Source organism: Simochromis diagramma, unplaced genomic scaffold (genome assembly GCF_900408965.1).
Source record: "Simochromis diagramma unplaced genomic scaffold, fSimDia1.1 OVJJ01000251.1, whole genome shotgun sequence".
Classification (NCBI taxonomy): Eukaryota; Metazoa; Chordata; class Actinopteri; order Cichliformes; family Cichlidae; genus Simochromis; species Simochromis diagramma.
In genome coordinates this window covers 210,439-235,789 of record NW_024387463.1, presented here as the reverse complement: position 1 = coordinate 235,789, position 25,351 = coordinate 210,439, and the positions used below count along the sequence as shown (strand labels likewise).

At 42.8% G+C, this 25,351-nt stretch overlaps 2 protein-coding genes across 3 annotated transcripts; both read right to left on the bottom strand.

Annotated features, from left to right (window-relative positions):
• Positions 1-1,151: 1,151 nt before the first annotated feature.
• LOC120723195 (syntaxin-12-like) lies at positions 1,152-5,330 on the bottom strand. Its single transcript, XM_040014546.1, has 6 exons — positions 4,746-5,330; positions 4,443-4,548; positions 4,322-4,366; positions 2,637-2,664; positions 1,848-1,930; positions 1,152-1,767 (listed from the first exon to the last, which is right to left on the bottom strand). Exons 2-6 carry the CDS (start codon positions 4,527-4,529, stop codon positions 1,675-1,677), a joined length of 336 nt encoding a protein of 111 aa, XP_039870480.1. The 5' UTR covers positions 4,530-4,548; positions 4,746-5,330; the 3' UTR covers positions 1,152-1,674.
• Positions 5,331-6,018: 688 nt separating this feature from the next.
• Positions 6,019-17,063, bottom strand: LOC120723194 (tRNA selenocysteine 1-associated protein 1-like). 2 transcript variants are annotated; one of them, XM_040014544.1, is made up of 9 exons: positions 16,913-17,063; positions 13,981-14,078; positions 13,804-13,918; positions 13,646-13,695; positions 13,411-13,542; positions 12,082-12,198; positions 11,770-11,968; positions 11,627-11,663; positions 6,019-6,308 (listed from the first exon to the last, which is right to left on the bottom strand). In XM_040014544.1, the coding sequence occupies exons 1-9, from the start codon at positions 16,934-16,936 to the stop codon at positions 6,154-6,156; spliced, it is 927 nt and encodes a 308-aa protein (XP_039870478.1). In that variant the 5' UTR covers positions 16,937-17,063; the 3' UTR covers positions 6,019-6,153. The 2 variants fall into 2 exon arrangements, with proteins under 2 accessions (XP_039870478.1, XP_039870479.1); XM_040014545.1 differs by having other exon boundaries at positions 13,804-13,903.
• Between the last annotated feature and the right edge of the window lie 8,288 nt (positions 17,064-25,351).

The following is a 25,351-nucleotide window of genomic DNA, read 5'->3' as shown; positions in this document are numbered from 1 at the left end:
TTTATTCTTCCAGGGTCATATATTGTGTTCCCCGATAAATCTTTAGCAGCACATATAGTTGTTTTTTCTTTATTTATTTTTAACTGGTTAGCTAGAAATCGACCTGATTTGTTACTGTGTTCAAAATTCTGCAAGCGAAGTCTTTGTATAAGGAATTGTGTTTTTTTATTAATAATTTCATTTAGTTCTAGTTTTGTTTTGCGTATTTTGTTCAATGTTTCCTGATCTTGGTGGGACGCGTAGGCTTCTTCTAGTGTTTTGATGGTTTTTTCTAATTCCTGAATATTTTTGTTTTCTTCTTTCTTTTTGTGTGATGAGAAAGAAATTATTTTACCTCTCATCACAGCTTTCCCTGCTTCCCATAGAACAGAAGCTGATGTTCCGGGAGTGTCATTAAAGTCTAAATATGAAGTCCATTCCTTTTTAAAATATTTAATAAAGTCTTCATCTTTAAGCAGTGATGTATTAAATCTCCAGTTTTTACTTGGCATAGTATTATTCTTGTGCATTAGTGTTAAAGATACAGGAGCATGGTCGCTGACAGCTATAGGATGAATCTCAGTGTCTGAAATGTCACTCAGCAGTGAGCTGCTGACCAGAAAATAATCCAGACGAGAGTAGGAGTAATGGACATGTGAGAAAAAAGTATATTCCTTACTGGTGGGGTGAAGGGAGCGCCATGCATCGCAAAAACCAAAGTCGCTCATATACTGTTTGATTATATTTGTGGATTGCCAATTGCGCTGAGTTCCTGTTGTGTTGAGCCTATCCATTTCTTCATTTAGTCCAAGGTTGAGGTCGCCGCCAAGAATGAGTGTGCAATCGAGGTGTTCAGAGAGTGAACTAAAAAATCCGTGGAAGAATGAGGGTTCATCAACATTTGGACCATATATACTTACAATACATAGTTTTTTGTTCAATATTGATAGTTTAATAATTAGAAATCTACCCTCTGGATCTATAACTGTATCGAGTACTGTAAAATTAACATTTTTAGGTATTAAAATTGCTACTCCCCGTTGTCTAGAATTATAACAGGCTGCAAACACGTTAGGAAACTCAGGTGTTTTAAGTTCGTTTAAACCTGTGACAGGTCTGTGAGTTTCTTGTAATAAAACAACATCTGCCTGTAGTTTTCAACTTTGCTTTTGCAACATGTACGATTTAACCATCGCTGGCATTACCAGTACGTTGTGCCTGTGAAGACAAGGAACCACAGCAGGATACAGTTCTCCACACACTAGACATCAGAAAGGGCCACAACATGTTTATGGACAACAACAAAAACCCTAAATATCTTCAGTTACCCAGACGAGCTTGTGTGCATGTCTTTAAAATAATTTCCAACAATATTTTTGACATTTGCAAAACAGTGAGAGCTAGTGTTAGTGCAGTTAATAAGAAGAAATGTATCAGTGACGCTAATTTAGGAATCTCAAGTCTGGAATCGCTCCCCTGCACCAACCCAGTCCTCGTCCCCTAAATCACCTCTTACAGTTTTAAAGGAACACAAAGGCTTGATTACTTCAGATAACTACAATTCCCACATTGACGAGCCCTTTGTAGACGTGCTGCACTGATCTTGGTGCAGGGATGAGCCTTTTCTTACTCTTCTTTTGATTCCAAGCAGGTGGGAGGGGACTGAAACGATTACATTGGCTGCTTGACATCGGCTCATTTGGACGCCCACCAGATGATGACGGAGAGTATGACGAGCACGACGACGCAGACCATAACCAGGATGCAGATCTTCTTCCGGGACTTTTGCTGCGATAAAGACGGGACAGCAGGGTTATGGTGAGGGTCTGCGCTGAATGACGCCACAGAGTGGTGACCGACACACCCACCTGATAGTAAGCAGCTCTCTGCAGCTGCTCTGTTCCTCGTTCTACGTGAACTTCAGCATTCTCCACGTTGGCCTCGATGCTATCTGCAGGGAGACAAAAACAAAAATACACCACGGTCAGCTGGGAGCTGCCCTGGACATGTGCTGCCTGCAAAGACACGATTTTTAGTTTGGTTAACTGGTTTCTTCAAACTGGGAAGGGAAACAAAAATCTAACATTGAGATTTGAGCTCAGGTGGATCCTGCTTCTGCTGATTTGACTCGAGTCCACTGGTGGTTGACTCGGTTGGTTGGACATGACTTGGAGTGTCATGTCTACTGTGTGTCTACCGTCCTATTGCTGACAGCGCACGTCAGAGCGCAGACCAAGCCAAAACGCCCGGGGAAGGTCTGCAGACCTCAGGTTTGTATGGAGGCGCAGATCTGGGGAAGGGTCCCAGTGAGGTGCTTCAACATAGTCCTGAACAGAGGCCGTGGATACCTGTGTGCACGCTACTTTGGGTTTTTGTTTGTAATGCAAGTGGAACATTTTCAAGTGGAATTTACTTTATGGGTTATTGTGTGTAAAGATGTGAGGTGGAAACTGATGTTGGAATGAGGCTGTGACACCATGTGCTGTGAATGTTTTGTGTATGTTGGTCAGAGAGGACGGAGCTGCAGGCTGAGCATTCTGGGCGGAGCTGAAAAGGGAGCGAGTGTCGGTTTTTAAGGAGGACAGATTATTGATATAGGAACTAATTAATGGTTACTTCACAGTGATGGGAACGACAACGTTCCTGTTACTACTTACCAATCATCTCTCCCTGGTCATGAATCATTAGGGGTGCAACGATACACAAAATTCACGGTTCGGTTCGGTTCGATACTTTGGTGTCACGGTTCGATATTTTTTCGATACAAAAAAATGTTCATGCATTTTTAATTTGTCATTTATTAAAATTATAAATATATATTTGAACTCAAAAGTACAGTTTTTAAATTTAACCCTAACCCTTGTGCGTGTTTTTTATTTTGACAGCGAATGCGCACCTGCAGACCACTTATGTGCAGCCCTGGTTATTTAGCTCGTCATATTGCAGCCACAGAAATTATTTTGTCCATGAAACCATAAAGCTGCACTTTCTTTTTGCCTTATAGTCTGATTTGTCATAACTTCTCCGTTTTGTGGTAAGCTTTTCTTTGGCTGTCACTTCTTCACCCTGACCTGTCTTATTTGGCTCAGCAGAACTGAAATGCTTTTACACACACACTCACATAAGCTCAGCGATTCTCTGCGCGATCAACCTCTCACATGTTTAAGCTTGCTGCGGAAGATTTCACTTGTCATGTTTGCATAGTAAGCTAACGATTAATAAGACGATGTCAGAGGAATTGGTGCACAAATTATCATCACTCACAGATTAGTGCTGTCGCTCTCTATACACAGTTCGCACGATTGCAAAGTGAAAGCAAAAAAACAAGCGCAAATTCAAACGCGACTTCAATATGTCACATATTGACAGTGGCTCACCGATGCCAATGACATAATTACCCAGCTACATTTCTGAAAGAATGCAAAAGCATTGACATATATTTTTCCTACAATAGCCCGACGGGCAGGGAAGAGATAGATTTTGGTAGCCCGACTGAAAAAATCGCTAGCTCCGGGACGTCGGGCTAGCGATATTGCAAGCCCTGTATCTGATTGAGGAATCACTCATCTTTGGAAAAGAGAGTTTATTACAGAGAAATGTCTCTTTCCAAAATAAAAGCTATACTATCCGCTTCTTCTGGGCTATATTCTCAGCAGCATAAGGAGAATCATGTGCTAACAGCTGTCTAAATGACTCGGCTAAAGTTAGTAGCATACTTGTTGTTTTTGTCTTTGCACTAGGATGATGTCGGCGTAAATGTGCAGTCATATTCGTTGTGTTCCCACTAGTGCTTTCAGGTTAATCTCGTTGAAATGACCTTAACGCCACAACACGGCAAATCTCCGTTAACGAGCTACCGCCGATCGCTCCGTGCATGGGGCTAGACGGCAAACACGTTAACGAGCTAACTGCGCTAACACACTAGTTCACACCAATGTAATTGAGCATTGCATGGCACATCCAACATACTGTTTTACTTTAGTCCATGACTCGCTTACCTTCAGGGTCATACATCACATGAAAACCAAAATAATTCCAAACGCCAGATCTGAATGTTGCAAGTAGAGCTTAACTTCTGTCTCGCTAGCTTGCCCTGCGCTCTTCCTTCTGACTATGCTGTCTGTGTTGAGCGCTCAGTGGATCTGCGCTCGACAGTGCAGCCTAGGCGGAGTAGTCGAACACAGATTCACTGAGCGCTCAACACAGACAGCATCGTCAGAAGGAAAATTGATCAAATAAATTACAAATGTTGTATTGTTCGATACATATGCGTACCGAACCGAAAGCACTGTATCGAACGGTTCAATATCGATACGAATATCGTTGCACCCCTATGAATCATCACAGCCAGGTCCTTGAAGATCTGGTTTACATCCATGATATCAGACTGTAAAGACACAGAGATTAGCTGAGCGCTGACGGCAGCGTGCTGGATGTGGATCATAGAGCGAGCCGAGGATCACCTCCAGCTGTCTGATGTTGGTTTCTCTCTCCTTGATGAGCTCCAGGTCCTCCTCCGTGATGACCGCTTCCTCCGTCTGCGTGGTCATCTGACCCCACTCATCTTGGCTTCACATAACATAACAACATTTCAGTGATCACGTGACCAGCTGAACAATGTGTGTAAAGATTAGAATTGGACAGATTTATTCTTTCTCCTCCATCTTCAGGCAGACTCCACATGGTCTTTCTTTTTAAGTGACACTGCAGGTCTTCATGACACACTTGCAACAGATGTCAACCATAAACAAACAGAGGTCACTTACTTATCAAAGGACACAAGCTTTTCATCCCGAGAGCCGTCGTCAGCCTAAAAGAGAAGGAAAAATTCAGCACCGTCAATGCCAGGGTTGTTTTTCCCTCTTTTGTTTGAAGATAAACGATCAAAAGTCTGAATGCAGAGACAAACTTCAGGCTAGCAGAGAAACATCTGATGTAGAGGATACGTTTTGTGCTGTTTTTTAAGTCATTTCAACTCATTTTCTGGTCGTTTTTGGAAGGTCGGTGGTTCCTGACTCCTTCAATCATAATTGATTATATTGATCTCTCTCATTTTCCTTATATCAAGTTTCTTTATTAGTCATTTACACTCTGCAGCCAAACCCAAAAGTTTGATTCTGGAAGTTTTCAGTGGAAGAAACGTTTCATCATCATCATCAGGTGACATCTTCAGTCTCAGCTGACTGCAGGTTTCAATCTTATAAACAGCGCATCTGCACAATGACTGAAACCAGCCCACTGAAGGAACAATGGGCTGGGAGGTCAGTTCCTTAATCTTAATTATGCAAACTCTCATTGATCAACAACCTCTGATCAGTGGCCATGAGTCCCGGTCACAGAGAGCTGGGGAATGGCTGCAATCACAGCATTGTAACATGGTGACAGATGCACCCTTAGGCCCCTCCTCCATTCAGAGATGGTCTTTCCCTTTTCACGTAAATGGCCTCCTTGACTCCGCGCTCAAACCAGCGTTCCTCCCTGTCCAGGATGTTACATCCTCATCATTGAAACAGTGTCCACTGGCCTGTAGGTGTGCATAGACTGCAGAGTCCTGGCCTGACGAGGTGGCTCTCCTGTGTTGTAGCCAGAGGTTGTTTGGTTTCCCCGATGTATAAATCCTGGCAGTCCTCCTGCACTTAACAGCGTACACTATGTTATTCTGTTTGTGTCGGGGGACCCGATCCTTGGGGTGGACCAGTTTTTGGTGCAGAGGACTGGAGAAATGATATTAGAGCCGTCACAGTTTCTCACAGCATCATCCACCAACTCAAGAGTTTACTCAACTTTTCTATTCTGCTGGAATCCTGTTGACTCCTGCACTAAACGATATTTAACCTGCTCCTTTACCTCTGGCCTGACAGAAATGTCAATCACACCAACACAGCCCTGACTCTACAAAGTCTGAAACAAACAATCCAATCACAGTCAGGTATGAAAGAGACTCATAAGGCAGGTTGTGTACCAATGGCCGTGTTTAATTTTAAACAGGATTATACACAAATAAAAACCATTAGCTTATTTTATTATCTAAAAAAAAAAAAAAAAAAAAAAAAAAAAAAAAAAAAAAAAGAAAGAAAGAAAGAAAGAAAGAAAGAAGCCCACACACACACAATCCGTATGGACTGGGAGGAAAAGGTGGAAAGGTGAACTCCACAGAGGCCATGATGTCCCGGTTCAGCAGTAGATGGGCTCTGGCAGACTGGATGTCACATAGTCCTGCTGTAACTCTGTGGACTGCCAGTGACAGTCTATCAGTGCATCGTACAGTTCCTCACTGTGCTCCATGAACTTCCTGTTGGCCTCCACCACATCCACCTCCACACTTGGATCTGTGAAACACAAACATCCACTTAGAAGGTATATGCGCTGCAATTACACACAAGCCTCTTTATTAGGTACACCTCCACCACTCAAGAACGCAAATATTTGTTTTGCCAAATCACAAGGCAGCAGGATGACCTGTTGAAGACCACAACACCAGCGTCATCTGTTTAAAACATCAGCAATGGGCCAAACTGCATACACACGAATAAATAAGTAGGAATACTGCTAGTGTTACCCCTCAGCCTACTAGGAGACACACCTATGATATCAATGTCAAGTTACCACATTCACAAGACTTTCACAAAACGTGACCTCTGACCTTTAGTTTGAGGTCACTGACATTCAAACTTGTCTGATGTTGTTAGTAGACGAAACGTTTCTTCCACTGTAAATGTCCAGATCAACACAACCAACCTGTTGAAATTGCCTTACCCAGATGATCGAGCATGCATCGAGAAATTTGAACCCACTTTGGCCACGACTGCTTGAAGCTAGTACGAGCACGTGCGAGTAAATGTGGTTATCCCAGCTGGGCATTTGTCGAAGCAGGGAAGGCGCCTACAGAACGCTCCAAACCCGTAGTGGTCCCTTATGTGTCAGGAGTTAGGGCTGTTCGATATAACGATATATAATCGCATGACGATATAAAAACATCTATCGTTTGTTTCGTGGTGTTGCCAAATAAACTGTTTACGGCAATATTTTTTCATGTTTTGATGGTCACTGTAGTGGCTACATTCATTTCTTAAAGCTCTCTCTTTCTCTTATATTTAATATAACCACACTACAGACGGACAAAATGGTAAAACCATCGCATGTCCGCTTGTTTATTTTCCACATAAACCTTTCACAATAAAGCTCAAGATCCTGTTGAAACTTTTCAAAATAAACTGCATCACGTGAAAGAGTATGCAGAGTGTTTACAGATGAGGAGCAAAAATGAGCTGTTAGGTGCTCCAAATAAACCTTGGACTCAAACGTTAGAACAGGCTTTTCCCCGCAGCACGCCGTGTAATAAATACAAAGAAAACGGCGCCGTTACAACTTATGTCTAAAAATGTATCGTTTCATGCATCGATTAAAACACTCGACTCCAGCTACATGACGCGCAGCTGGAAACACGTCACGCAAGTCGAGCTGCCCGAGATTCACAGAAAATGTTACATTTTTGTGATTTATATCGTTATCAGGACGATGGAAGTCTTATATCGGGATATGAGATTTTGGTCATATCGCACAGCCCTACCAGGAGTATCGGAACATTTCCTCTAAACACAGAGTCTCTGTGGCTTTTAAACCCCAAATAATGCTGCGCCAAAAACTGGTCCACCCCGACACAAACAGAGTGACATAGTGTACGCTGTTCAGCGCCAGGATTTATATATCGGGGAAACCAAACAACCTCTGGCTACAACAATGAAGAACTAACTCGTCAGCGGGGCAGAGCGACATGAGGGAAATCTAATATCACAATACTTTCTTTATATACACATATCACCATATGTTTAAATAACCTCCAAATGTTATTTTCAACCATATAAACCTAAAATTTCACTGCTATACTCAGTCAAATCGACCAGTCAATGGTTTTTTTTCTACTTTGAATACAAAAAAAAAATAAAAAAATAAAAAAAATAAAAAAATCTGAATGTTTTATTTTAGCCGTTCTTTAACCATCAGGTGCACAGAGGATACTGCCACAGTATGTCTGTGGTCAACACCTTTAACAAAGGATTTTAAAGGTTCCTTTCCACCTGCACTAATGTATATATCTTTCTACGTAGCACTCTTAATTCTTATTCTCATGTATATCTCTCATGTATATCTCATGCACATATCTTTCTACGTAGCACTTTTAATTCTTATTCTTATTTTTATATCTTTATGACACTATGTTTGCACTGAAGCACCGCAGCAATTTCCTAATGTTGTAAACCTGCTCAACATTTGGCAATAAACCCCTTTCTGATTCTGATTCTGATTCTTTGGTGTGTGGGGAGACGTTCACGTGCAAAGTTTAATATTGCCATGGCAACTCATACTCGATGGTTAGGATAAAGCCATTTTAACCATTGTACGTGGAGAAACTCGCGATACAATGAAAATGTTCGATATCGCCCAGCCCTACTCGTTAGGCCAGGACTCTGCAGCCTATGCACCTATGCACACCCACAGGCCAGTGGACACTTTCAATGATGAGGGTGTAACATCCTGGACAGGGAGGAACGCTGGTTTGAGGGTGGAGTCAAGGAGGCCATTTACGTGAAAAGGGAAAGACCATCTCTGAATGGAGGAGGGGCCTAAGGGTACATCTATCACCATCTTACAATGCTGTGATTGCAGCCATTCCCCAACTCTCTGAATGGTACTCATGACCATTGATCAGTGGTCATGACCTCCCAGCCCATTGTTAGTCAGTGGCGCTAGTTTCACTTATTGTACAAATGTCCTGTTTATAAGGTTGGAATATGGTCTCTAAGCAGATTCTTCCTCTGGATGGCATTACCTTGGCCTCCAGTAACACTGTGAGGAACCTTTGAGTCATTTTTGACCAGGACATGTCCTTCAACGCACATATTAAACAAATATGTAAGACTGCTTTCTTCCATTTGTGCAACATCTCTAAAGTTAGAAATATCCTGTCTCAGAGTGACGCTGAAAAACTAGTTCATGCATTTATTACTTCCAGGCTGGACGACTGTAATTCATTATTATCAGGAAGTCCTAAAAACTCCCTGAAAAGCCTTCAGCTAATCCAAAATGCTGCAGCAAGAGTCCTGACAGGGACTAGAAAGAGAGAGCAGATTTCTCCTGTTTTGGCTTCCTGTTAAATCCAGAATTCAAAATCCTGCTCCTCACATACAAGGTCTTAAATAATCAGGCCCCACCTTATCTTAATGACCTTGTAGTACCATATCACCCTATTAGAGCACTTGGCTCTCGCTCTGCAGGCCTACTTGTTGTTCCTAGAGTATTTAAAAGTAGAATGGGAGGCAGAGCCTTCAGTTTTCAGGCCCCTCTTCTGTGGAACCAGCTTCCAGTTTGGATTCAGGAGACAGACACTATCTCTACTTTCAAGATTAGGCTTCAAACTTTCCTTTTTGCTAAAGCATATAGTTAGGGCTGGACCAGGTGACCCTGAATCCTCCCGTAGTTATGCTGCAATAGACGTAGGCTGCAGAGGATTCCCATGATGCACTGGGTGTTTCTACCTCACTATGTGTTAACAGACCTCTCTGCATTGAATCATATCTGTTATTAACCTCTGTCTCTCTTCCACAGCATGTCTTTATCCTGTCTTCCTTCTCTCACCCCAACCAATCACAGCAGATGGCCCCGCCCCTCCCTGAGCCTGGTTCTGCCGGAGGTTTCTTCCTGTTAAAAGGGAGTTTTTCCTTCCCACTGTCACCAAAGTGCTTGCTCATAGGGGGTCATATGATTGTTGGGTTTTTCTCTGTATCTATGAAGCGCCTTGAGGCGACTTTTGTTGTGATTTGGTGCTATATACAGTGGGGCAAAAAAGTATTTAGTCAGCCACCGATTGTGCAAGTTCCCCCACTTAAAATGACGACAGAGGTCAGTAATTTGCACCAGAGGTACACTTCAACTGTGAGAGACAGAATGTGAAAAAAAAAATCCATGAATTCACATGGTAGGATTTGTAAAGAATTTATTCGTAAATTAGGGTGGAAAATAAGTATTTGGTCACCTCAAACAAGGAAAATCTCTGGCTCTCACAGACCTGTAACGTCTTCTGTAAGAAGCTTTTCTGTCCCCCACTCGTTACCTGTATGAATGGCACCTGTTTGAACTCATCATCTGTATAAAAGACACCTGTCCACAGCCTCAAACAGTCCGACTCCAAACTCCGCCATGGCCAAGACCAAAGAGCTTTCGAAGGACACCAGGAAAAGTATTGTAGACCTGCACCAGACTGGGAAGAGTGAATCTACAATAGGCAAGCAGCTTGGTGTGAAAAAATCAACTGTGGGAGCAATCATCAGAAAATGGAAGACATACAAGACCACTGATAATCTCCCTCGATCTGGGGCTCCACGCAAGATCTCATCCCGTGGGGTCAAAATGATCATGAGAACGGTGAGCAAAGATCCCAGAACCACACGGGGGGACCTGGTGAATGACCTGCAGAGAGCTGGGACCAAAGTAACAAAGGTCACCATCAGTAACACACTACAACGGCAGGGAATCAAATCCCGCAGTGCCAGACGTGTTCCGCTGCTGAAGCCAGTGCATGTCCAGGCCCGTCTGAAGTTTGCCAGAGAGCACATGGATGATACAGCAGAGGATTGGGAGAATGTCATGTGGTCAGATGAAACCAAAGTAGAACTTTTTGGTATAAACTCAACTCGTCGTGTTTGGAGGAAGAAGAATACTGAGTTGCATCCCAAGAACACCATACCTACTGTGAAGCATGGGGGTGGAAACATCATGCTATGGGGCTGTTTTTCTGCCAAGGGGACAGGACGACTGATCCGTGTTAAGGACAGAATGAATGGGGCCATGTATCGTGAGATTTTGAGCCAAAACCTCCTTCCATCAGTGAGAACTTTGAAGATGAAACGAGGCTGGGTCTTCCAACATGACAATGATCCAAAACACACCGCCCGGGCAACAAAGGAGTGGCTCCGTAAGAAGCATTTGAAAGTCCTGGAGTGGCCTAGCCAGTCTCCAGACCTCAACCCCATAGAAAATCTGTGGCGGGAGTTGAAAGTCCGTGTTGCTCGGCGACAGCCCCAAAACATCACTGCTCTCGAGAAGATCTGCATGGAGGAATGGGCCAAAATACCAGCTACTGTGTGTGCAAACCTGGTAAAGACCTATAGTAAACGTTTGACCTCTGTTATTGCCAACAAAGGTCATGTTACAAAGTATTGAGTTGTATTTTTGTTATTGACCAAATACTTATTTTCCACCCTGATTTACGAATAAATTCTTTACAAATCCTACCATGTGGGTTCATGGATTTTTTTTTCCACATTCTGTCTCTCACAGTTGAAGTGTACCTCTGGTGCAAATTACTGACCTCTGTCATCATTTTAGGTGGGGGAACTTGCACAATCGGTGGCTGACTAAATACTTTTTTGCCCCACTGTAAATAAAATTGAATTGAATCCTGCAGTCAGCTGAGACTGAAGAAGTCACTTGATGATGAAATGTTTCTCCCACTGAAAACGCTGCAGCCAGATGAACAGGATCAACCTTTTTGGAAACTACTGCTCATCTTTTTCTTATTTTTTAAGTCTGGCATGTGAAAATAATGACAAGCAACAGCAAGCAGCTGCCACCCAGGCTAAATGCTAACCTTCCAGTCCTTCGTCCTCCTGAACGGTTTCACTCTCCTAAAACAAACAAACAAACAAACAAACAAAAAAGAAGTTAGAATGATTCCATCTGTTTAACAATAACTGATATCTGCAACTCCGGTTTAACAGAGACAGCAGTTACCTGTGCAGCAGAATACTGTGAGTAATCATACTGCGGATAGTTGTAGCCATACATTCCTCCAGTCTGGTCATAGCCCCAGGAAGAATAAAAGCCAGGATAGGTCTGCTGCTGGTACTGGGTGTACTGGTCATAGTTTTGTCTGTATCCAGAGGTGGACTGCCATGATTTGTGCTCCGACTGCTGCTGCTTGTTCTTTAAGCTTAGAGAGGAAAGCACAGAAACACTCGTAAACTGAGCCGGTCCTTGGGGCTGTACTACAGGCACAAATACAGCCGTGTCCTGACAAAGGGAGGTAAGATTCTGAGAACTCACTTGTTAGCAGCCAGGCTCAATCGCAGAGGCTTGCCACCCAGCCCCACAGCTCCCTGACACTCCTCTAACGCCCGCTTCTGCAGCCGCTCATCAGGGAACTGAACGAAGCCACAGCCCCTGCAGAGAAACACGGCGATGTTAAACTCACGAGGGAGCAACTCGTCTTAGGACCACCAGAAGTTTTCTTACGTTTACACCAATTTTAAAAACAGAGGGTAAGAAAACGCTCTAGATTCAGTTTAGTTTGGATACTCCGGGATCATGTTTGAGTCTGGATAGGCACAGATAAAGACCAACACTTAATTATACATTCGTGGTGCTGTTGATTTTGGCTGCCAGTTAAATCCACAGGCAGTATGGTCAGTGAGGAAAAAGTCTTTTTATACACAGTTACACAAAATACTGCAGAAAAATCAGGGTTAGACTGAAGTTAGCAGCACACGTAGCAGAACATAATCGCAGCTATGGAGAGGAGCAGTGTCTGTAACATGTTCATATACTGTCTGTCAAATTCATCGCTTCAAAGTTCATCAACAGTCAATAATTGTCCCTTTTACGATAATTAACATGTGTGTAGGTCCCCGTCAGTGAATCACTGCCTTATTGTGGTGAAGGGGTCTGATTGTTTGCTGTAAGGGGCAGACTGGTCCTCAATGAAGGACCAGAGAAAGAGCGATTCAGAAGACCCCCGTGACTACAACATCAAGGCAACAGTTCACCCTGCCCGGGATACCGGGGGCCATGAGAGGCAGTGGGCTGCAGTGGGTATCCTGGTATCCACTTGCCTTGGGGTTTTCCTCAGTGGACGAGAGGGTTTGCTCCCTGAACGGGTCCTGACTGTCATCTGCACGCGCCAAAGGACCGTTCAGAGTATCCAGCCTTCTTGGGAGTCCCTGTGTGGGAACTCTGTCATCCTACTGGGGGACTTCAACGCTCATGTGGGCACTGACAGTGAGACCTGGAGGCGCGATTGGGAGGGATGGCCTTGCTGACCTGAACTCAAGCAGTGATGTTACCGGAGTGTTGTTTGTCAGTTTGTCCATAACAAACGCCATGTTTGAACATAAGGGTGTCCGTAAGTGATCGCAGTACCAGGTCGCCCGAGGCCGCAGGCTGATTGTGTAATCGTATCATCAGATTCACGGCCGGATGTTCTGGACACTCTGTGAGAGTTGTCAGCTAATCACCACCTGGTGGTGAGTTGGACCAGGTGGCGGGGGAGGACAGACCTGCCACACCAACACGTATAGTGAGGGTGAAAATATGACTGGATGAGTGCAGCAATGCCATTCTGTAGATCCAAATGTGTTCTGACATGTTAATACTTACTTGGAGTTGCCCATGCTGTCCAGTACCACTTTACCACCACGACAGGAAGGGTAACGATTGTAAAAAAACTCATAAAGCATCCCATCATCCACATCTGGAGTGAGATCTCCGACAAACAGAGAATACATCTGCCTACAACAAGAAGAGACAAAGTCAGAGCAGCGCTCCGTGATGGTTCTGTCATTAGGACCGTTCCTGTCACCTTGGATAATTCTGCTTGTCCACCTGGACTCACCCGCTTTCCTGTTTTCCAAAGGTCGCTCGGTTCAACTTGAATCTTGTGGGCTATGAGAAAATAAAGTCCAATCAATCAACAAATGAATAAAATCTCTGAAATGATAAACAAACAAAACAAAAGATAAGGCTGCTGTTAGCAACTGCTGTTCTCCATACCGGGTTGGCTCCCGGTAAAGGTTTTCCATTGATTTTGCGGAGACACCTCTCGGCTGTGGCCTCGTCTGTCATCTCCACAAAACAGTAACCCAGAGCACCCCTGGGGGACGACACACTATTTAACGTCATTATAGAATAACTGCAAATAAGAAGACTGCATATGAATTCAGCTCTTACCCTGTCATCTTGTTGCGGATGATCCTGACATTAACCACCTGCTCGCCCATGGTGGAAAAAGCTCTGGTGATGAACTTCTCATCCATGTAGGTCTCCAGCTGCAGAGCAGCAAAAACAGTTAGCTATGTGATCACTGTAGTGATTACTGTTAGGAACGAGTCGGGTTTCAGCTAAATGTTTCTAACAAGAGAGGGAAGATAAATCTTCTTTGGTCCACAGAACTGCACAGTGAGAAATAACAATGTGAAATTCCCCCTTTTCTAATGAATCTGTCACAAATCTGGGCTCAAAGTAAGGCTGGTCTAGTTAAAGTGTGACTTATCACAGCTGTGCCACTCCTATCAAACTGAGGGTACAGTTTGCACAGGCTCACCTAAACTGGACAATTACAAATATGCTGCCCGGTCTGACAAGTCTCGAGTTCTGCTGCAACATTTGGGGGACAGGGTCCCAGATTTAAAATTTTTAAATACATAGTGAGATTGAAAAGATGCAAAAATATACACGTTCCAATCATTTGCTGGTGATTTTACCAAGATATGCTAACTAAAACCATTTCTAGGTTATACATTACACGACACATTTTGCAAATATTGTTGAGTCTTATGCATCACATCTTATATAACTGAGATGGATGTTAGTTTCCCTTTGAGCAATTTGCCTCTTAACATAACAATTAAAGTGATTTTAAAAGTTTGCATTTTGTGTGTCACAGGACATGCTGTGGATGATGCCCGCATTACCCGGTTATTTCTCTGTGTAAGAAAGTCGTCAGCAGCTTCTCCTACAGCTGGAGGAAGAGAAGAGAGCTGGCTGAAGTGCAAATACAGCTGGGTCTTCCAAGTCACCAGCTACTCACAGAGGCAACAGCTCGCTGGGGATCAAGGCTTCTCGTGATAGAGAGGGTTCTGGAGCAGGAAAGAGCACTTTCTAAAGTTCTCTGTCCACATGAAAACCAGACCTCTAGTCCCTACTTGGCGGGACATAGAGGTCCTGGAAGCAGTTCAGAAAGCTCTCAAACCCTTCAGGACTTCACTGATGCACTTTCAGGAGAAAAGTATGTGACCCTGTCCTGTGCTACACCTATTTAACACTAGTCTCCTGGCACCTGGAGAGGTGGCCTGTTGGACATGGCTTCTTTTGTGGATCCACGGTTCAGGGCGAAATACATCCCAAGTGAGAAAATTAATGCACTAAAACATAAACTCATCTTGGAGGCAGAGTCTCTGCTCAGCTATCAGGGCACGTGTTTGTCTGAGCTGCCTGATCCAGCCGTGCCTGAGTCTGCAGACCGTGAAGAAGCAGCTGTGGGTGACACAGCTAAAAAACAGATCACTGGCAAGCTTCTCCCAGCACAGCACAGCCACCAACACTGGTTTCACAAAGAGGGAGGCAATCGAAAATGAATTTTCTAGCTACCTGTTGTCAGTTTGTGTAGCGTGATGCTGACCCTCTCAAATGGTGGAAGGAACATGAAGTTGCCTTTCCAGCACTGAGCCGCCTGGCCGAGAAATACCTTTGTGTGCCAGCTACCAGCTCCCCCTCTGAAAGGACTTTAAGTTGCAGTGGAAACATGGTAACCTGCCACAGGGCATCCTTGAAGCCTGATACTGTTGACAGATTAGTTTTCCTGGCACAAAATCTGGAAGCTGTACAATAGCTGGCCTTGCCAATTGTTTGTGTTCTTGCTATATTTTTATTGGCATTGGAGATTTGCACAAAGACCCACTGAGCAAAGGATGGAATTTTGTTCATTTCGTTCAGTCTGTTTACATGTTTAGTTTTTTGCACAAAGTACCAGATGATTGTTCAGGAATACACACAAGGAAGCAAAACTTTACTTCAGTGTAAGCCACTTCCAAAGGCCAAGTTGCCTTTGTCACTTTTGCTCTGCATCTTTTTAGTTTACATTTAGTTTACAATTGTGAGCTTTTTGTTATACATGAAAATAATTTTTTTTTTAAATTTTATTTATGGAGCATTATTAAATAATAAATGTTGACAATTTATTTTTGACTAATTTTTCCATGTACATCTGCAGTTGTATGTTAATAAAAGTCCCTGTGTGACATCTGGGACAAGTAGCTTTGACTAAGAACTCTGTTTGTTCTTACTTTATGGGATTAAAAAAAATAATCAAGATATATATTGTTTATCGCCACCCAGCTAAAAAATATCGAGATATGAATTTTGGTCCATATCGCCCAGTCCTATTGGTGCTGTATAAATAAAACCCAATTGAAATTGCTTGCATTAATAAATAGACTGTAGTCAGCAGGATCTGTGACACTGTTAAACACAAAATAAAGAAATTTGCTGTTTTGCACCCACAGCATCATTACCAACCGAGTCCACTTTATAGAGCCGTTATACTTGTTGCTGCCCTCTTGGCCAGATCGATCTCGGACAAAAACAAACATTTTTATTGTCATTGAGACTCTTGAGCTGCATTATGGATATAAAGTGACTTGAGATCATTCATGAGAGATTTATCTGACATATTACCAGCAAGATATTTACAACAAAGACTGGAAATCGCTTTTAGTGCAACACTGGTATCAGCCAGCGCGTTGCAGGAGTTTGTTGCAGTAGATGTGGTCTGATAAGGAAAAGTCACTGTTATGGGTAAAGACCGGTTAAAACAGTGTCCTGGGTTTATCCGCGGCTAAGCTGCGGAACGCGGATGTATGCTAAATGTATGCTACACGAGAAAGCGTGTTTTGGTCTGTCCACGGTTGGTCTTGGCCCCTGACTGTCACATTAAACACAAAGTAACCGTCTTACAGGAACTCCGTACAAAGTTTTGTGCGACAACGCAACATTACATGAAGTCAAGTTACGTTCATTTGGCGTGTGCGGCTCGTTTACAGCTAGCTAACACTCACGGTCAGACCAAACAAGTTACCGCGACAACAAGCTGGAAGCAACTCACGTTTCCCATCCATAGCGTACTCATGGCGCTGCCGCGGTGAAGATCCGACCACGAATACGGTTTACGGTCCAACTGCTAAACTACACCGAAGCTTCCTGTACGCTTTAGCCTAACGCGGACCACGCGCCACCGCTAGGTCCTACGTCACTCAAAAGGGCTTTGGAGCGTGATGTCACGGGAGGGGGCGTGGCCGCCGAGGCGCCATTTTAGCAGGCCAAACAAAGGAGCGAAAGCACACGGATGGCATCAGCAATCATAGCTGGACTGGCCATCGGGCATACCGGGCATTTGCCCGGTGGGCCGCTGGCGATTTTTTGTTTTTATGGGCCGATGGATTTTTTTTTTTTTTTTTAAGGAAGGGTATATATAATGAAAGGTGTTGGATTGGCCAATTGGTCATGATCGACTCTGGGCTGGACCAATTACAGCCGAGGAGGCCGGATGCACCCTCCCCCTTGTTTAGCAATCACGTGATTTTCGCGCATTGCATGTCGGGAACTCGTGGCAAAACAATCCAAGTACCGCATCAAATGCAAGCATTTTCGGCACCGCAAAACGTTCATTCTCCGGTTCCAATACCTTCTTGTTTTTTCTTTGCCGCACAAAATAGGAATGTACAAAACAAAAGGAGAACAATGCCGGTCCGTACAAAGACAGACTCGACGAAAAGACAAAGAAAAGATATGAGGAAAAAATCAAAGGAGTGAAAGGGTTAGACCCTTACGAGCACACAGAGTGGACAAAAGACGTTAGCGTGCTGCCCAACTTTCACCACGCTCATATTTATAATTATACGGTTCTTGGAGTGAGTGCATACACTCGTGAAGTTTAGTAACTTCATGTCACTGCAACAAGCCCAGGTACAGTTTACCGACGGATGGGTGCAGGACCTTGAAACGCACCGTGTAGAACGAAAGACCATCGTACGAACAAAGGTAAGTTTACCAGTCTCACAAATCGTCGTCATAGATACACATTCGTTAACCGTTTATTAATATAACCTTTGAGCTCAACGGTAATTAATTAGTAGTGGAAATAATTTCTGGTAGCATTACAGAAATGTAGCAGTGACAACAATATTGTATGTTGTAATCGCACTGGACAATTAGTGATACAAAACAACTGTTTTATCCTGTGAATAAAAGTATATGTTTTTGTCAGTGTACCATGGTAATAACAGAAGCGAAACACAATATTGTGTCAGGACAATTTACTATTTATGCACAATAAATAAAGGAGCATAGCGCGACAATTTCTGTTCAGCGCCAGACTTGCTTGTAACCTATATCACCAATTATGTTAAGAAAAATGACGCATTAACGACTACAAAACTCTGACCTTTGTGGGAATGCTTGGAGCAGACTAACCTGTGAGCTGGAGTGTTCTGGGACGTTATATTTGGTATATCCAGACCATCTGTCGGCTCTTACTTCGGAAACATGGCTTAAAAAATTTCTCTTCAACGACGTAATCCGATAAAAAAAAAACCCCATCTCTTTACCCGTCGGCTTCCTGTGGCTGTCATGCGACCGGCTATTGCAGTTAATAATACAACAGCTTCTTGCCATTTTTTGGGTTTCTTTTTATCGCTGTGTAACTGAGTTCAATTGAAAGCCTGCGTGCGCTAGTACCTCTTGCCACAAGTTCCCAGAATCCTTTGCGGTTTTACCCCTGAATGACGCCACATTTTCAATCTTTATCCTGGTGGGCCGGTCTCTAGTCAAAATGCCCGGACCGATTTTTTGTCCCAGTCCAGCCTTGTCAGCAATGGTTCGCACTTGCTGTGTTGTCGGTTGTAATGTTAGATCGCACGATCGTGAAGGGAATAAGCTGGAAATGGGCTGTTTTTATTCTTTCCCCACCTGGAAGCATCGTGAGGCAGCTCGTGTATGATGTTACCAAAAGAAGCGCCTGGATAGCAGCTGTGAGCTCCAGTTCTCTTCCATCCACAGACATCTGTTGGTGCTCCAGACATTTTCATTCAGGTAAGATCTGAATAAGTTCATATCACTCTTTGTAGCCTATTAGTGTTATTTTCAATGCGCTCTGAGCTCATAGCAAATTAGAACAAACATCATACTGAGTGATTTTGTAGATTTATGTTCTGTTTATAGAGTTGCTAATTGTTTTTCATTATTGCAGCAAACCAGCCTATGAAATGGATGAAACACCCTGACTGGGTTCCAGCGCTACACAAGGGGCACTCCGAAATCCCTGCTTCAAACCACATGCTACAAAGCACCAGGCCAATCAGATTACTTCCATGTGAGGCTGAAGAGGTGACCCTCCTGGATAAGATGGTGAAGGTTTGCTGCGTTTTGGTGAACATGTGCCCCAGTGTGGCAGTAAAACCAGGGAAAGGAAACTTGCTCTTGTTAAATACTCTTAAAAGTCTTGTGCTGTTTATGTAGTGACAGTAAATTACAGAACGCTATAGTGGGTGATATTATTTAAATGCTGTCGTGATTTTATGTGAACATTTTGTCATTTGTAAACTACACATGACATGGATTCTACATTGTTACTGATGTGATGTTCTACAAAGTGCTTTTAATTTTTTTTAAAGGCAAACATGTATTTCTTTATTCAACTTTTGAACAGTGGTACTTAGTAAGTACACATTCAGCAAATCCAAATTACTTACATGGCAGTGCACTTCAGGCATAAATGTAGACCCCTAAATACAACATTATGGGTCATTCAGAACAGAACTATGTTTGGAGAAATATTTTCCCATCAGTTGATCCAACTCCTCCACAGTAGCAGGTGGGATTTTTCTTCTTTGAGGACGGCTCCTTTTACCTTTCAATAAGGATGGTCTGTTTATGTTTTGATCGAGAGCCTTTTTTTGGGCAGCTGAAGAGGAGAGGTCTATCTTATAGCCAACCACTGGCTGTATCTTGGTCACATTACCCAGCAAAACCCAGTATGCAGGTTCATCTGTAACAGTCCTTGTGCCACGGATCAACACTGTTGCTTCTACTTTAAACAGAAGAGCAGCGACATGGCTGCAGGTCTGCACGACTCCGGCCTTACAGCTGCAGTGGGCGGCTCAACCTTCCCTGTGATGCTCACAGTGACCCATGGCTGCAATGCTGGTTCATTCAGTCTTTGAGAGTGCAGCACCTGAAACCCACACAAAGTTCATTTAAAGACAAGAACTATGAGCCAAGGCCGACATAAATGTGTTTTATCTACTTTATCATAAATGTAACAAAGTGTTTAGAAAGTTGGCACATACATGTGATTTTTCATTTCTTTATGTGTCCATCTATAGAACGCTGCAGGTTATACAGGGAGTGCAGAATTATTAGGCAAGTTGTATTTTTGAGGAATAATTTTATTATTGAACAACAACCATGTTCTCAATGAACCCAAAAAACTCATTAATATCAAAGCTGAATGTTTTTGGAAGTAGTTTTTAGTTTGTTTTTAGTTTTAGCTATTTTAGGGGGATATCTGTGTGTGCAGGTGACTATTACTGTGCATAATTATTAGGCAACTTAACAAAAAACAAATATATACCCATTTCAATTATTTATTTTTACCAGTGAAACCAATATAACATCTCCACATTCACAAATATACATTTCTGACATTCAAAAACAAAACAAAAACAAATCAGCGACCGATATAGCCACCTTTCTTTGCAAGGACACTCAAAAGCCTGCCATCCATGGATTCTGTCAGTGTTTTGATCTGTTCACCATCAACATTGCGTGCAGCAGCAACCACAGCCTCCCAGACACTGTTCAGAGAGGTGTACTGTTTTCCCTCCTTGTAAATCTCACATTTGATGATGGACCACAGGTTCTCAATGGGGTTCAGATCAGGTGAACAAGGAGGCCATGTCATTAGTTTTTCTCCTTTTATACCCTTTCTTGCCAGCCACGCTGTGGAGTACTTGGACGCGTGTGATGGAGCATTGTCCTGCATGAAAATCATGTTTTTCTTGAAGGATGCAGACTTCTTCCTGTACCACTGCTTGAAGAAGGTGTCTTCCAGAAACTGGCAGTAGGACTGGGAGTGGAGCTTGACTCCATCCTCAACCCGAAAAGGCCCCACAAGCTCATCTTTGATGATACCAGCCCAAACCAGTACTCCACCTCCACCTTGCTGGCGTCTGAGTCGGACTGGAGCTCTCTGCCCTTTACCAATCCAGCCACGGGCCCATCCATCTGGCCCATCAAGACTCACTCTCATTTCATCAGTCCATAAAACCTTAGAAAAACCAGTCTTGAGATATTTCTTGGCCCAGTCTTGACGTTTCAGCTTGTGTGTCTTGTTCAGTGGTGGTCGTCTTTCAGCCTTTCTTACCTTGGCCATGTCTCTGAGTATTGCACACCTTGTGCTTTTGGGCACTCCAGTGATGTTGCAGCTCTGAAATATGGCCAAACTGGTGGCAAGTGGCATCTTGGCAGCTGCACGCTTGACTTTTCTCAGTTCATGGGCAGTTATTTGGCGCCTTGGTTTTTCCACACGCTTCTTGCGACCCTGTTGACTATTTTGAATGAAACGCTTGATTGTTCGATGATCACGCTTCAGAAGCTTTGCAATTTTGAGACTGCTGCATCCCTCTGCAAGATATCTCACTATTTTTGACTTTTCTGAGCCTGTCAAGTCCTTCTTTTGACCCATTTTGCCAAAGGAAAGGACGTTGCCTAATAATTATGCACACCTGATATAGGGTGTTGATGTCATTAGACCACACCCCTTCTCATTACAGAGATGCACATCACCTAATATGCTTAATTGGTAGTAGGCTTTCGAGCCTATACAGCTTGGAGTAAGACAACATGCATGAAGAGGATGATGTGGACAAAATACTCATTTGCCTAATAATTCTGCACTCCCTGTAGTGTAAATCTGCCTGTTCTCTGTCAGAAACCTGCCTGCAGAAAATGAACCTAAAGTATGTAATGGAAGGATGTCATCACTTTAGAGATGGAGAAAGCATAAAGTGACAATTATGAATCACTTAATATGATAAGGAGATTCTGCAGGTCATTAATCGATGTATAAAACCACAATAAAATGTATTTTTAGTGACACAGGACACAAACACGGAAGCAAGATGTATAATTAGGATTATTTATAATAAACATTAATAAATTATTGCAATTTCTTTAACCATAGAGGATAACTAAATTGTCACAATTTAGTCACATCAATGCACTGAACTCACTGTGTTATCCCTCTAACAGCCTCCACATGTTCTCACTGTAGTTTCCCCTCATGAATGAATTTATGCTGCACTAATCTGAATGTTCGGGAGGAAGTCGAACGCATTTCACTCGCAGTACTCGAGCTGACTTACCTTTGTTGGAATGACGGCGTACTCACGACGTGGAGGCTTAAAAATAGCCAAATCTTGTACCCAACCATTGGTGAACTGGATGTGCGCCTCCAGAGATTTATAATTGTGAAATTGGTTCGCCGTGTACGCGCTGACTCCACAGGTACGAGAATAGATCAGGCTACGTCGACGGCAGTTGGTCCTCAGGGTTTCTACTCCACTGCTGTTATTTCATACGGGTCCACATTTTCAATGCACGCTATTTTTTTGCAAGTACCGTCTCTTTGCATCCGGTCGCAATCTGTCTCTGTACCGTCCTTTTTCTTTTGAGCTGCTTTTAAGTATGGTTCGTAGCACTCTTCCTTCCAACACAGTGGCCGTGTCCCTGTCACCTGGACTCCTCTGTAATATTTATTTGACACTTGATTGAATTTTATTTTTCTGTAACTCAGAGTATTGACCACATTCTAACATTACACATTCAAGTGTTTCACACTTCCCCGTCTCATGCTTATTCATCTTTTTTAGAGTGTTATTTAAACCTGTATCTTCTCTCTTACTGTTATGACTTCTTCTACAGTGTCCAGCTGTATACCATAATAATATCTACCTTTTCCTTCTCTGTCCCATTGTGCCTGACACGCGTCCTTTAACCTAATTTTTACTATATTTTATATCCATATCTACATGACTTCTTCTCGTTGCACCTTTTGCAATCTTACCGGCCTCTTCCTTTCCATCTACACCGATATGTTCAGGAATCCATAAAAATGTATTTCTATTCCTCTGTTTGATTCTACAGATTAAATGAATTATATTAAAAAACAATATCGTGTCTAGACTCCAAACACATAAGACATATCCTCAATAGTGCGCTACCAGAGTCCGAGCACATCAAACACTTCCTACTGGTGCCTCCTCCACCCAGTTTGCAGTGATTAACACTGCTACAGTTCTCCAGTATAAACATCAGTAATTATTTTATTCATCACAAAGCTTGTTTCTGGAATAACAAACACAACACCCACTTCATTATCTAACAATTATGCTGCATCAGTTTACATGCTCTGTCCACATGTTCTGAATACTCTCCCCTTATGTGATCATATACCTGGCTCTTCCTTTGTGTGATGAATGAAATCAGTTGTCTGGTCATATATCCATGGCAGTAAATTTGAAAATGGTTCTGCTGGACTAATATGTTCGTTACTAATTCCTGTCTCATTTATTTTTCCCCTATAATCCAACCAAAACGTCTTATTTGTTCACTTTTTTACTTTTTCTTAAACAAGGTTTAATTATATTCTGAGCTTTATGATTTTCACTGTGTCCCTTTAACTTTGTCCAGTAAGTTAAAGCTATTTCATGTCTTCTGATTTCTAATGGTTGTTCACCCACTCCAACGTGCAGTGTGGACACTGGTGTAGTTTTAATGGCCCCACAACAAAACCTCAGCACTTGACACTGAATTTTATCCAAGTTATTTAACAATGTTTTAGCCGCTGAACCATAAAGCAGAACTGAGCTAATGAAGTCTTTATAAAGCTTTTGATGCTGTCCTATCTGCACCCCACGCGCTGCCTTTTAAACATCTTCAAATATCCAAAACCTTTTTACATTTCTCAGTTATTCCCCAATATGTGTTTTCCATGTAAGCCTTTTATCAAACCACATACCTAAATGTTTAAAGCAATCAACCTGTTCCGTCTCATTCCCATACAATTTGAGATTAAACAGCTAATCTACTCTCTGTAAAAATAATCCAAATGCCTCCATCATCAGCAAATAATGATTGATCTATATTATTAAATACCTCGTTAGGGTTCAGGGTTAGCCTAACCCCTGAGCAGGATTGCCCCCCCCTGCTGAAGGACCCGTCCCATCCTGGCAATGATCTGTTCCAACTTCTGCGATCCGGCAGAAAGTTCCACATCATCAGGGCAAGGACAGAGACTCAAGAGGAGCTTCTATCCCCAAGCCACCCGAGCCCTAAACCATAACATGAATACATGTGTGCATATAATGTTCTTCTCTCCCCCTTTGCACAGTCGAGGAGCGTGTCAGGATACATTTCACTGCGTGTTGTACTTGTAGAACTATGCATGTGACAAATAAAGAATCTTGAATGCTAACGCCTACCTTCCTGCCATTTCCAACTTTCCAGCCCCTGAATTTGGACACAGCCATGATAAAAATGCCTCCCCATCATTGACTGGTTCATCTAGAGGCCCTATATTGAGAAACATTCCTTAAACCGGTGTAAACAGATTCCTGGTCAGTGACTGCACCCAGGAGCTTTAGGTCGCCGAGCCTCAGGTGATCTCAGGACGTCACATGAGAGGGTGGGGCCTTGTCTCGCTGTGACTTCATCCCCTTTCCCCAGTGACATAATGACCCACGCCCTTTTTTCCACACCATGGCTCATGTGATGACTCACATGATCAATAGTGTGTCAGTGATCCCTCAGAACCAAAGATATCAGTCATCATATCAGTGGAATAATCTAACGCAGTCAGCCATGACCTTATTCCTGTTTAATAATGTTTTCATTTTGATCTTTGCTCCATAACAGAAATAAAAACAGCTGTGAGGACAAACATGGTGCACTTTATTCACCCTTTATTTTTAATAAGTATTATAGAGATGACGTTCCTCCATCACTGACACATCTGTATTGTAACCTATTTGACTTTTATTTTTATCAGATTGTGTGAAACTGACCTGATATTGTTTAGAAAGAGATCCAAGAAAAGTCACAGTACCTCCACACTACATGTAATTCTGCTCCAACACAGCGTTCCCACAGAGGCATTGGCCTTCAAGCCCCATGAACTACATTTCTGTTGCTGCTGCTTACAAACGTAGAACCTTTTTACAGGCTGCTGCTTTCATCTTCAATCATTTGTGTGCTCCATTTTTAAACGGTGAAGCCCCAACAAACGTAAACGGAGCCTGTAAATGAACCATAAAGGTTGTTTTTTTAAACAGACACTGAGCGAGTCTGTTCCTAAAACCCTTAGTAAGAAGTACTTTCACCTGATCTGACGTTAATGTCCCGTACAAAGCCTCCCATGTGTCCGTCCCTGCTTTCCTTTCTATTTCACAAAGAAAAGAAACGATAAATGAAACTCCAGAAGCTCAAA